At 54.6% G+C, this 13,909-nt stretch overlaps 1 protein-coding gene across 4 annotated transcripts in view; it reads right to left on the bottom strand.

Moving 5' to 3' along the window:
* Positions 1–13,909, bottom strand: part of ATP2A3 (ATPase sarcoplasmic/endoplasmic reticulum Ca2+ transporting 3) — a 58,718-nt gene that overhangs the window by 19,279 nt on the left and 25,530 nt on the right. For all 4 annotated transcript variants that reach the window (XR_009960396.1, XM_062592275.1, XM_062592274.1 and 1 more), the window contains exons 7-11: positions 13,738–13,823; positions 11,534–11,998; positions 5,798–5,886; positions 1,902–2,004; positions 1,470–1,601 (exon numbers count right to left, since the gene is read on the bottom strand). Coding sequence is in view for 3 of the 4 variants with exons in the window: in XM_062592275.1 (XP_062448259.1) it covers positions 1,470–1,601; positions 1,902–2,004; positions 5,798–5,886; positions 11,534–11,998; positions 13,738–13,823 (875 nt within the window). In the remaining variant the exon portion in view is untranslated. The remainder of the gene's footprint in view (positions 1–1,469; positions 1,602–1,901; positions 2,005–5,797; positions 5,887–11,533; positions 11,999–13,737; positions 13,824–13,909) is intronic.

Here is a 13,909-nt window from a genome sequence, read left to right on the forward strand (position 1 = left end):
TGAGTCTCTTTGTGGTTGAATTGTTTACGTAAACATTATTTTTTGTTGCTAGGAGGTTGTCATTTGCGACAAGGATACAAACAGGATAGGGCAGGAGCTCTGCTCAGCTGGCAGTGGCCTCAGGGCACTCCCCAGCAGTGGATGCGTCCCGGGAAAAGCGGCACCGCAACCAAGAGGTGCCAAAAGGGGCTGCCTTGTTTAACTGTGCAGAACGCAAGCTGACAGCGGATCTGATTGCTGTCTACAGATACACGAGGGCAAACACCACGGGGGCTCGCGAAGTAAACGGCAAAATCCAGCACAGCAGCAAACTTCAGTGAACGTATGTGAGCAGGACGTTTTGTCAGCACAAAAGCAACGATGTTCTGAGCTTCTCAGTCACAAGAGGGCTGTGACAGCCTCGCTCAGTGGGCTCAGGCATGGGCTCTCCAGCACCATCACCTGGGACGCAGCTGCAGGGACCCTTGAGGGTCCCGAGCTTGATGGTCCTCACGGGGCCTTCCACTCTCAGAGGGATGGGAAGGACACCTGGATGCAGCCAGCCGCTCAATCGCAGCACAGAAAACATCCCAAAATCCTGCTGGTAGTGACGACGGCAACAGAGGAGATTTGCGCAGCTGGAAAGGCAAAGGCCAAGGGCCCAGGTACTAAGTAGTGAGGAAGGAGTGGGCAGAAAAGGAGGGCACTGGCACTGTCTTCACACCACCTTCCTGGTCCCCAGCACAGTTCGTGCCCTGGCCCAAGCAGTATAAGGGACATTTCCCCAATGCCCAAATGGAAGAGTAAAGAAAGCAGGCAAAGGTGATTGAACGGGTGGGCATCTGAGCAGAAAGAAGGCAAAGCAAGAGCCACGTGCAGCAAAGCAGAACCACAGGACTGATTAATGGCTGAGAAATCCCCTGAATCCTTTCTGACAAGCGAAATGGAATTTATTACAACCTACTCATACCTATCCAGGGAACAATTTCCACAGAAGAGGGCTCTTCCATCTAACAGGCAAAAGCATTAAAAAAAAATCTAACGGCACAGCACCAAAGCTGAGTAAATCCAGACTTGAAATAAAATACATTTTAACTAGAAGGATAAAGAGACATTGGAGAGCCATAGTAGCAGCAGAGTAGTCATCACTGGATATTTTCAGATCAAAAGTAGATATATGTTTCCAAAGAGTAAGTCTAGTTCAAGTGGGAATTGCCTTGGGGGAAGTTCTCAGGCCCATATTTCATGGGTTGTCTGCTCAGATGATCCCAGTGGTGCTTCCTGGCTTAGTAGTCCATGAATCTCTGCCAGTGCAAACGGGACGCAGCTACTGCACCATCTGCTCCACAGAGCACATCTCTCTGAACCAGCAAACTGCCTCCTTGGGTAGATCAGTCCCTCCTATCACCATCGGTTATTGCTCAGGTAAAGCCCTGCTCTCCCTCCCTGAGCCAGAGACCAGGAGAGCAATGGCCTTCCAGGCTACTCACTGCATTGCAGGCGTTGGCTCGCTCCACCTTGGAGAGTTTGCTGGTGTCGGTGTTGAAGACATTCATCTTCTCCACCAGGCAGGTCAGGGCTGTTTCTGTGGCTTCTCCCACCTTCTCATAGACTTTCTTCGACTGGAGAGCAGAAAGAAAGGAGAGCTTGATTTCAAACGGTGGCACAAGCTTTAGAGTACATCTCCAGTCCCAGGGATGCTCTCCTTCGCTGTAGCATTCCCAAGATTTCCCAAGTATCAACCTCGCATCGCGGGGACAGGCTGCAGACCACTCTTTGGCCCCAAGGATGGATCCCCCCGCATGACGAGCAGAAACCCCGTCCCTCCCCAGAGGCTTCGGCTGGTGCTGCGTGGTAAAACTCTGCGGGGAGGACCCAGCGCTGACCCAGGAGAGCTGCAAAGGCACGGCGGCTTCACTCACCTCGTTGTAATCCAGCGAGGAGTCGTTGCAGAGCGCGCAGATGGTGGCCAGCTCCACCAGCCCATCATACTGCCCGCATTGAACGGGCTTCTCGTCCTTGAGGCTGGGGAGAGAAATCAATCACTCAGAGCCTCAAACGTTACCAAATTGCAAGTTTAAATACTATTTAGCATCTCCCTGTACACCCCTTGTACAATTCTCAGAAAGAAAAGAGGAACCTAGTTAAAAGTCCAGAATGAAAAGTTTGGGTTCTTGTTTTGTGCTGTAAGAAATGGGGGCAGAATTACTTGCAAAAAATAATACCACGTGTGGCAAACACATCCTTGGAGTGCCCCAGAGCAAAAGGCGCTGCAGAGTTGTCCATCGTGGCTCAAAACTCTCTTACAGGCTTCCCACTGACTTTGGCAGCTTTTGGATCTTGGTACTAGGGAGGAGGAGGAAGTCAGGCTATTAAAAAGCTGACCACAAAGACATGTGCCAGAAAAGGAGCACAGAAAATCGGTTTAACATCCACTCCCCCAAGGGCTTCGAATCGCTGCGGGCACCCAGAGGAGCCGCGGCAGCGGCAGCCAGTCCCTCTCGCCTCCCCGAGGATGCTCCTCGGCGCTCCGAAGAGCCCAGCGGCGTCCAAGGAAACGTTTCAGGACGGCAGACAAACGCAATGACCGCGTCGCTGTGGCTGCACCTAAGCAAGGGGCAAGCCGGGCAGCTCATACGGAGCAGCTCTTTGCTAGGGAAAGCTGCTGCCACCGGCTATTTCCTCTACATCCCTCCAGGCTGAAGCCAGCCAAGCTGGATGCGAACTGCTGCTGAGTCTGGCAAGGAAGCAGCACGGTTATATGGGAGCTCTGCAGTGACCCTCTTGCAACGATGGGCATCTCCCAGGATCTCCCAACTGGGGACGGGCAGGATATCTTCAAGACTGATTTTTTTTGGCGTTCCCAACCTCATGTAGCCACGCAAAGGAGTCGAACCCTAGGCAGACACGCATCAGGCATGGCCGCGAGCGCCCTGCTGCAAGGCCGAACGCTCTTCCTCGCCCGAACCTGCCCGCTGGCGGCAATGGCAACGGGGGTTTTCAGGGAAACAGAAATGAGTCTAACTCGAGGAGAGGTAACTGTGGCTTAGAGCTGAACAAACCCAGCCGGCCATCAGCTCGCTGGAAAAATAATCTGTCAGGCATTTATTAGGATCGGTTTATTCCACTGCTGGTTCCCAATGGAAAGAACATTTTGGAGCCCTTGTTACAGCTCAGGAGCGGAAAGCAGGGAGCAGCCAAGAAAATCTGAAAAATCTGTTTGCATAGGGACAAAAAGCTGAGCTGTTCAGATACAGGACAGGAGAGCGCCGCTGCCACGGCCCCGAGCTCGCACGGCCGCAGACGGGGCTGGGGCAGGACGGAGGGAGCCTGCAGCCGCCGCGAGGGGTGTTTTAATGTACCAAAACGCTAGAAATCCTGGGGAAGGCTTTTGCAGCAAACCAGCTCTCCGAGCGCTCAATCCCCTCCAACTCCGGCAGGGAGGAGCGGGATTTCCGTGGGCAATGACTATGCAGCCCTTTGCATCCCGCTTCGACGCACCAGGCGGGAACGGTGCCGAAACGAAACTCGAAGGCAAGGGGAATCGCTGCAGGGTAGCGCGCGGTTTCCCTGCGCACAGGCCCCCGAAGGACGCGAGGGAGGTCTTCAGCTTCAGCGCTGAGCAGACACGAGTTCAGCTCCTCATTCCCTTCAGTTTAATTGAGACACACTGATTAATACCAGCTTATGGCCTGGCTCACTTTTTTCATGGAAATTTCTATCCAAGGATCAAATTGATTTAAATATACTCATGAATTAAGCCCGAGGCTGTGATGCATTATATTCACTCAACAGATGAGCAAAAGAGACCACAGTTAAGAACCTGCCTGCGACCGCGAAGCAAACCAAGCCGGAATGGAGAGCGCTTTGCCCACGGTGGCTTCCTGCCTGCCCCTTTCGTCCTTCTGTTTCCGAGACTCCCGCCGTGCCGCAGCGACCGGTGTCGAGGAGTGTGAAGGGGCCGGGAAGCTTCTCGCCCCCGGAAACCCCTTCTCGGGTTTCACGCGGGGCTCCGGGCGGAGGTTCCTGTGCGCGGGAGGACGCAGGACCACGGCTGCGCCAGCGCATCCCCGCTGCGCTCCTCCCGCAGCAAGAGCTGCCCCAGGCGAGCGTCGATGCCAGCGCAGCCCCGCTGTCCCGCCGGCGTCTTCAGCAGGCACTTATAAGGCTGTCAGCACGGAGCGCGGTCTCCTGCGCTTAACACCGCGCCAGTGAGTTTAGGAGGGCGCTGGCAAGGAGCACCGCGCTATGAATAGCGCTCGTGGAGCCAGAGAGGCGGTCAGCCGAGCCGCGCTGCCTCGGCCGGGGCCGCGGGCCACCCCTCTGCCTCCGGCAGCGGCGACGGGTGCCCGGGAGCCGCCGCGCCAGGGCAGCCGGGTTGCTCCCGTTTCCGGGCAGGCAGCGCGGGGGCCGGCCGCGCGCACCGGGGGCCGCGGCGCGGGCGGAAGGCAGCGGCACGCAGTGCGCGCGCTGCCGGGGCGCAGCGGCACCGAAAGCGCGCGGAGGCCCGTGCACAAACCGACGGCACTGCAACTTCCTCTCCCCCTGGGAAAAATAACAACCAAATGCCCGAGCACGCACGGCCCCCTGCCAGGAGGAGCGCCGAGGCGGGCGAGCAGAGGGGTGCCCGGCCTGACTTGTGAACACGCTCAAAACTGAAGGAGCAACAGAAGAAGCTCCTAACATCTGCAAGGCCAACATGGTCCTACCAACAGTACGGGGCAACTATCTCCAAACGCAAGAAGGTCCGCAGAAGATGACCCAGAACCTCTTTGGGAAGTGACAGCTAAAACCACTATAGCCACATCCAATTCTGGCACTTCTCCTTTCAGGAGAGGTGGAATAAACAAACACTGACACAGAAAAACCCACGCGCTTGATAATGCATCAGGGAAAAGTCACCGGCTTTCACTTCCAGTCCTAGGCTGCAATTCAGCAAAGCCCACACTTCCCCTGAAACGCATCTAAAAGTCATCGAGGTCGATGGGATTGCACACCAGGCTGCGCTGGCCACCACGTCCATCTTTGCTGAGAACCCTGGACTTGGCGAGCACGTTCCATGCCAGGGTCTGCAAACCCAGGCCAAGGACCTCCACCTGGCCAGGCGATCTGGCTGCTGGCCAAGCTGTCAGATCCAGCTGTCTGGCTGATGGCCCCTGGGAGCTAACACACAGGTGGGAGTAATGCTGGCCATCTCATACATAAAGGTATGGACCTCAAAAAATTGGAAAAAAGATTTGGAAGGAGCACATACTGTGGAAAAGCTCATTCAGTGTTCAAGCATTTCCATGCTTGATGTTCCATCCACACTGACCTCTCCGGTTCAAAAGTAGACTCGTTTTGTTGTGGTTGCTAGCGAAGGGAGAGCTGAGAGGCCCCACCAAGACCCCAGCCCTGCACTCCATGCCTAGGAGCCCTTGCCCTGAGCAGAAAACAAGGGTGAAAGTCAGACCCAGGGTAAGAAGGAGGAGGAATTTCCCACGCTTTGTGTGAAGCCAGAGCTGGCAATGAGGGCAGATGAACCCATTTGCCCCAGGTCCCATGGAAACTATGGGCAGCCCTAGAACATAACTAACTCCTGCAAGGCCAACATGGCCCTTCCAACAGCGCGGGGCAGGTATTTCCAAACGCAAGGTTCAGCGCGTTGGTGCTGGTGCCGTGCTCATCCTTCTCATTGCTCTGCCTCCACAGCCCCATGCATGCTGGGGCCGGCACGCTCCTTGCACAGGACCTCCCAGCACCAAGAAAATCTGTTTCCCCGGGAATGCAGAGGGTGTCGAGGGCACGGCAGAGGCCGCCCGGGGGCACCGGTACTCACATCTGTCCCTCGGGGGCGTAGGTGGAGCCCGTGACGCTGAACTCGTGCAGGCTGCACTGGGTGCCCTCCACCTTCTCCATAATGAACATCTGCAAGAAGGAGAGACGGAGACAGCGTGTTAGGCGTCTTTTCCCCCGTTAGGAGCCACGGCACCGCCCGGGGGACCCACAAGCTGCCGTCACCTCATTGATGGAGCCGGTGCCCGGCTTACGGCAAGTGCCCGCGCCATTCCCGGCGGCCCCCAATCCTGCTCCCGGTGCTTTTTCACCTCCCCTGGCTCGTTTTTCCTGTCGGAGAGGAACGCTCCCCAAGCAGTTTCTAAGAAATCGCCTGTATTTTTCTTGGAGCCGGGAAGGTTACGGTGGCCAGGTCCAAGCCGCCCTGGAAAGCCGTGGGGCGCAGGCAGCCCACGAGGGCCGGGAGCCACGGCAGGAAACAGCTGGGATGAGGCGCTCCCGACACTGCCCCGGCTGCCAGCGCCCGGCGGGAGCCGGCAGCTCCGCTCCGCGCACCGCAGCTCGCTTAGCAAAGCCCCGGGGGGCTGCAAAAGCCCCACACGCTCTAGTTTTAGAGGTTTTGGTCTTTCCAATGCCTCACCTTGACATGAGAAGGACCAAAAAAGAGGAAAAAAAGGGAAAAAATCATCACAATGATTAAAAAAAATTATTTTTCAATCCTGTTTTAGGGGAAAGCAGCAGCACCACAGTGCAGTTACTGCAAATTGCTCTCAGCGTTTCAGCCCACGGCGCTCCCCGGGAGCGCGCGGAGGCGGCCGCGAGCTGCAGCGGGACGAGTAACCCGACGCGCCCCCTTCCCGAGCCGCCGCCAGCCCCGCGGGGAAAGCAGACCGACTTGGCTCCGCCACGCGCTGCGGTAAGTGACGGGCCAGGCGGGACTTGGCTGCCGGCAGCGCCCCAGCTGCCGCGAGCACCAAACCTCTGGGGCAGAGCTCGGCTCTCGGAGGCGGCCGACGGCATCCCCAGCGCTTCGGGGTTTAACGCCCCCCTAAAACGGGGCCTGTTATAGGGTTTTTTGCAAGACTTGGAAGACTTTTCTATTCCACCTTGAGGTTTGATTTAAGGCTGGAATTTTTATTTTCGAGTGTTATTTTGCAACAACAGCTTGAATGGACGGAGACACCGGAGTCCCTGGGTAGGCAGACGGGCCCAGCGCCGGTTCAGCCCCTCCCCGGAGCACCGTCCCTGCGCTCCCACATCGCCGCAAACACACGTCCCGCTGCTACGTTCATGCAACGGAATGAAACGCACAGTTTTCTGATGGCCAAAACCATGCAGAATGTGCACAAGGCCCCGAGGCTCGTGGGAGCGGAGCGGAGCGGTGCTCCCCAGCGCCGCCTCCCCGCTCGGCAGCCACCCGCTCCGCAGAGATGCCGCCAGCTCCGCGCCAGTTCCCGCGGTGTCCTTGTCCCCCCGCTCGGCTCGAGCCCCCACATCCCTCTCCCCGCAGCTCCCGGCCCGGCTAGCAAGCGTCTTCCCCTGCTACCAGCACGGCAGCGCCCAGGCATCGCTCACGCGTCTGAATTTCAGGTGCTTCCCACTCTGCCTCAAAAGTTTTTTTTCCCCCCCCCTTTTCCCCCAACTTGGTCCCCCAACTTTTTTCTGGTTGATTGGGAAGTCACCAGCCAGGAGAACGAAGCAAAGGTGCTGCAAAAGCTGGGAACCAGGCACGCACCTGGGTCCTCTCCCCTCGAGGCTCCCTAAGGCAGCTACAGAGGCTAATCTTTTTCCTTTTCTCTCTCCTTTTTTTTTTTTTTTTTTTTTTTTTTTTTATAAATACAGTTCCAATTCCGAAATGGCATTTCAGTTCAGACCAAGGGCTGAGCCAGAAAGTTTTGCCCTGCGTCTGACCTTCCCCAAAACTGGAAGCAGAGGCGCTGCAAATTGCAAGCTGTAAGCATTCAGCCCCAGGTTAGCAGGCGCAGAGCTGTCTGGGTTTCCTATCCGAATACTTCAAAGCAACCTCCTGGGACTCCTGCTCCTGAAGCCCCTGAGACCATCCAGCCCAGGCGGTGGCTTTTTTCCCCAGTCCAGAGCGCTCCAGGGTGCAGAACAACGAGCGTTTCCACCACAGCTGCCTTATTAAAGCTACCGGCTTTGGGGCTCTTTTGTTCCATGATTATATAAAAATAATTTAAAAGGCATCCTGTAACCCGCAGCAGCCAGGGGTCACCTCGCGTTTCCTGCGGGCGCCCCGGCAGTGCCCAGGGGCTTCGCGAGCCACCCTGGGGGAAGAGCTGCAGCTCAAGCTGTGAAAGGGCCGGGCAACGATTCCCTTCCTAAAAATAACAGGGAGAAGGACAGCACAAGCCGAGACCCGGAGCCTGGACCAGAGGCACCTCGGCAGCAGCTCCAGCGGGCTCTCCGGGGCGGCTCCCGGCACGGGGGCGCCCGGGGAAGCCTGCTCCGGAGGGGCCGCCTTTCCCTTGCGGGGCCCGAGGGCGAACACCGACTCCAGTGTCAAACAATGGAAACCGTGCTGGCACCGCACCAGGTTTCGCTCTAGTAACACATCTCGCTGCTTTTTAACCCTTTTAAGACATACCGGTATCCTTTTTTATTATTGTTTTTATTTTTTTTTTCTTAAATGCAACAGAGATCTAAAGAAAGATGCTGCCGCTCACTTACTGAAAGCGCATCCCGCTCCAAAGGGGTCTCGAGCCGCTCTCCTCCCGCGCCACGGGATCGCCAAGCCGGACGACGCTGCCGTGCATTTTTAGAAAGCGAACGGCCCGCAGAAACACCCGTGCACCCCGAGCGGCGCAGGCACCCGGCCGCAAGCTGCGGCCCCCACCACGGCGATGGGCGGCAAGGACCCCGGCCACCACGCTGGGACAGCGGAGCGGCGCCGGCGCCTCCATCCAGGCCAGGCCAGGCCCGGGATAAACCGCGGGAACCACGGCAGATGCTGCTGTAGGAGCCCTGGAACAGGCTAAGTTGGCTTCACCAAATTCCTTTCCATGCTTAAGAATTAAACCGCTTTAAGTATCCACCCCAGGGGTGTTTGATGGGATTTGAAGGAAAAAAAAAATCCGCTGTAACCAGCATTGCTGCAGAGGCGCAGCTAAATAAACACGAGCAGGTGGGAAAAGCAGTGGGAAAAGCTTCCTCATCCAGCAAAGACTTGGACGGGGCAGCAAAACGGCAGCGCTGCCCGCTCCGCCAGGGAGGAGGCCCCAGGTAATGGGGAATTCATACATTTTTCCAGGATATCGGCAGCCTTTCGCAGGGCTCCCACCCGCTGAGCTGGCCTGTTTGGTGAAGGCAGCGCACAGGAGAGGCAAGCGCCCGCGCGCGGGCACGACCGCCCAGTGCAAATATTTAACCATTCACCGGCGTGCAAATCCGTCAACGGCAACCGCATCCCTCCATTACGCAGCCGGCTAGCGCGGCCCGGGATCTCCCGTGGGTTAAACATTAACAGCAGTTTCTTTGTGTCCTGAAGCCAACAAGGCTCTAAATAACGTGCTCTGAGAATCAGGATTCAGCCAACTGAATAAAATGGTATCGGAAGCAGGGGGACAGGGTGGAGGATAAATTGGATTAATGCAGGGCTGGATTTCCAATTTTAACTCAGGCCAAGTTTGGGCCGAATTCTAAGAAAATGAGGATGGATGCTACAACATGCTGGTTTGCCATTGCCCCGCTTATCCCCTTCTCCGCTCTCCTTTCCACTGCTTAGTCAATCCCATCTTTTCCAACATGCTCTGACCGTGGGAGTTGATGGGACTTTTGCTTTACCTTCAGCCAAAGAGCAGATCCTTTGGTGAAAGTGGTTTGAGGAAGGCACTGTCACTTCTTACCTCCGTTTCTGAAGCTCCCAGAGATATGGACACCCCAACGATGGAGAAACATGTTACCTGCTTCCCCAGCATCATTGGAACAGAAAATAAACAGTGCTCACACGGTTTGGATCTGGGGCACAAGGGGCCACAGGCCCAGCTCCTAGCTCCTGGTTGGTACAAACCCACCACTCAACTGATCTTCAGAGCCCTATAGAGAAAACCCCAAAGATCTGCAGAGGGAGGGAGGAAGGAAGGAATCGGTGGTTGGCCTGGCATGAAAAATCAGCCCAGAAAATAAATCTCTTGATATTAATACCAAAGTTCCTGGAAACGTCTTCTGTTGCCCACATTAGCTATTTGATAAGCAGGCAGCGCTTCTCCATTGGGCCGCGGACCCGGCCAGGCTGCATTTAATGCCGTTAGCCTCCCACACGCTCATTACGCGGTTCAGCACAGGCCGCTTGCTCCGCTGTATCACTAAGGAAACTGGAAGAACTGCGACAGAAGAGGAACCGCCTGCCAGACGCACCCCTGCAGCAGCAAGTCACGCAAACCCTGTGCAAGCTGGCCGCGCTCAGGCGGGTCCGAGGGGAGAAGAACAGCTGGCCTTGGCCTGCAGAGCATCGCCTCTTCGCACAAGACCCAGTCGGCTTGCTGAGTGCTCCAGCAATGTCTCATTTTAAATCATCGCTAGGGCAGAAATAGCCGACGTTTCCAGTCATTTGCAGTTTGTCCTTACTTAGCAAATGAGGGGCCAAAGCCTGTGGTCTGCTTACAATACGGTCACTAATTTGCACAACGCTACCCAAGTTTTAGAGGAAGAACAACAGTGGCCAGGTCTATTTTTCCCCTTGGTGACATATTTTCCAAGGTTCTTCTATAAAACCTGAGCGCCAAGACCATGAAAAAAGCTTTCCTGAGACTCGAAGATTAATGGGGAAATTGAGAAGTACTTGGATTGTCTAGTCTTTCCTAACAAATCATCTTCCCACACAGCCAAGCAAATCCACGCTTCACAGGGGGGCTAAGTGCTCTTCTAGACCAGAAGCCTTTCCATCTCTTAGCCAAATTACCCTGGTGCTCACTCTATAATAAGCGTTTTTCAACCCAAACTCAGCTGCACACACAGTGCCACAAGACCATTGATTGCAAACTTTCCAATGACAGAGTACGGGTAAACAAATCATGGTTTAACCAGGTCACATTAATTTGCTTCCAACCCCTGAATTTCTCAGCGGGCACTCTTTATACATAGCTGGACCAGAAAGTCACACTGAACCTCAGTTTCAGAAGTTAAGGCTTTATAATTTTGCATGGTTCAGAATGTTTCCCTGGCGTGGTCAAAAACAAGGAGAAAACAGGCAAGAGAGGAGACTAGGTGCTGACCATGTTGGCTTCTCCAGGAGCTCTATCTTAATACTGATTTCCAGCAGGAAGAAATGCTCCCCAGCAAGAAAGACTTGAAATATGCCTGCAAAACCATACCTCTAAATTAGTGTGTTTGTAAAAGGTAGTGAAAAAGCAAATTTCTATTTGCAGCCCATGCAAAGATAAGCGAACAAGCCATTCCTCAGCAGCAGTCAGGCAGAAAGGAAGATTAGGGTTTCTTACAGATTCAGCACGAAACAAAACATCTTTCATGCTCACCTTGAAATTCCTAATACCCAAAATACTGCATTTGCCAGGGGAACAAAACAAGTTTTAGCTTTGTGATACCCCAGTGGGAAGACAAACACTGCTACCTGGGACACCGAGCTGGGGGACAGAGCAGTGCAGGGCATATGGTGACTTACCAACAGCTGCCAAGCAAGACCATGGCCAAGCTGGGACCGAACCCAAATCACCCCTGTGCTCATCACCTCCAGAAGCAGCCTTCCCTGCTCACCTAGAAACGCAAACACCCTGTGCTTTTAGACCCTGGCTGCGGCACTCACCCGGCAGACGGACATCTGGTTGGTGGTGAGGGTGCCAGTCTTATCGGAGCAGATGACGGACGTGCAGCCCAGGGTTTCCACCGATGGCAGGCTCCTGACGATTGCGTTTTTCTTGGCCATGCGGCGTGTGCCCAGCGCCAGGCACGTCGTGATGACAGCGGGGAGGCCCTCTGGAATGGCAGCCACCGCCAGAGCTACCGAAATCTTGAAATAGTAGATGGCCCCCCGAAACCAAGAGCCACCATGCACAGGGTCGCTGAAGTGGCTGACATTGATGACCCACACAGCTATGCAGACCAGGAAAATGACCTTGGACAGCTGCTGGCTGAACTCATCCAGCTTCTGCTGCAAAGGGGTCTTCTCAGGCTCAGTTTCAACCATCTGGTTTCTGATCTTCCCAATCTCTGTGTATACCCCTGTTGCAATGACAACTCCAACTGCCTTCCCAGCTGCGATGTTGGTACCCTGGAAAGGAAGAAAGGGGTCATGGGGGCAGAATGAGTGTGCAGGCATGAAACCTCTGAGCCAGAAGTGGAAAACAGGTCACTTGTGAAAGGAGACCACAGAATCTTGATTAATAGTGAAAAATCAGACATTGCGACTCCTGGGTTCGTCCCCGAGATCAGCCATGGGCCAACAAGGTCTGCTTCCCTTCAGGCTTGACCCAGGAGCCTTCAGCTGGTAAGAGCTGGGTTCACTCTCTTCCCCACTGCAGCTCTCTCCTAAATGCACACGTAGCCCCCAGCCCTGACTCTGCTGTGATCTGCAAAACCACTTGGCCTGTGTATCAAACACATCTTAACTTGCAACACATGAGACCACAAGCAAGTCTAGATACACGTCAAGATAAATTGCTCAACGCGAGACCCCAGGCGTATGCACATGCGTACGATCCCAATGGCTTGTAAGGCTCAGCAACACCACGAACTCCAGTTTTGGTTAGAGAGGAATGAACTTAACTTCAGATTCAAATTCCTACAGAAGTAATGAGTACTCGCAATCAGGATGATTTACTTTCAGTGACATGATCCTTCCTAACATGAAGCAAAAGGCAAGGCTCAAATACACTGACTATTTAGAAACTCAAACGCAAACTTGGCAAACTGCCTCTGTCTCCTGCTCTGGTCTTGTAGGACAGTCTGTACTTCACACAAAGGCTCTGTTTGGGACTTTATATAAATCTGCCCTTAAATGAAACAGGTGACTCTCCTGTTCAGTCTCTCACCCCTCATGGCCTTCAATTCTGTCCCAAGAGGAGTATGAGCAAGAAGAAAATCAACCTGTAAGAGCTCCAGGCTCAATGCAACCTTTTTCCCCCATCCATAACCCACCCTATGAGATGAAAAAACAGTTGAGATCACCAAGAGGCATTTAAGGGAGTAATGTGCCAAAGACCAAATGAAATGCAGTGGAAGCAGGCCCCCAAATTTCCTAGGATGATCTTCGCCACCAACCAGTGGTATTCAGCAAGTGAGCAGCCCCGAGGGCAGCAACCTCCACCAGCCCCACAGTGGAGACTGTCTCGCACTGAGCAATTTATATTGAGGTGCACCTAGACTTGCTTGTAGTCTCGTGTTGCAAGTTAAGATGTGCTTGATACACAGTCAAGTGGGTTTCACACCTTCACAGCCCCCTCTGTGAGAGGGCTCTTACTAAGCTTCCCACGTGCTATAAAGCAAATCTGAAAGTTCCCAAACCCCACTAAATACTAAGCCCTAAATTTCATCATTTTTAAATCCCATCAGTTCAAAAGCTGCTCAGAGAGGGGAGAATGTCAACACCTTTGCTACAACAGAGGTTACCCACGGGCTCCAGCACGTCCACCTTCCCCATGAGGAGGGACGTGCCTGGCGGGTGCAGCATTGCCAGCCGACGCTGCCGACCGCCCCGCCACCTCGGCTTCACCCCGAGCAGACACAAGCACTGCAAATCATCCCTTTGGGGCCTCTTTTACGTATTTCTCGCTTGTGCCTGACCCTGGCTAACAGGTCCAACAGCCAGTGCGGGGGAGCGGGTGCAGATCCACGATCACAGTTAGCCTCTCCATGAAAAGCCAGGCTAAAAATCTTCCCTTAAACTGCTGTGCCCATCGTGGAGCAGTGGCTCCCTTTTACCACCCGCTGCCCAGAGACACTCCCTCCCTTCTTGCATATTTTTGCAAAGAGCCCGATTGCCCGAAGTGGTGATGGACGTAAGGGACTTACGGAGAAGAGCATGTTCTTCTTGTCCTGATTGACGGCCCGGGGGTCAGGGATGGGGTCAGTATGTTTAATCACCGACACGGACTCCCCTGCCAAGACAAGAGCAGGAAGACGAACCGTTCGCATTTCCTCTCGAGGCTCCGTGCCATCAAATGCTTTTATTAGACTGGATCAG

The sequence above is a fragment of the Rhea pennata genome, chromosome 20, assembly GCF_028389875.1.
Source record: "Rhea pennata isolate bPtePen1 chromosome 20, bPtePen1.pri, whole genome shotgun sequence".
NCBI lineage: Eukaryota > Metazoa > Chordata > Aves > Rheiformes > Rheidae > Rhea > Rhea pennata.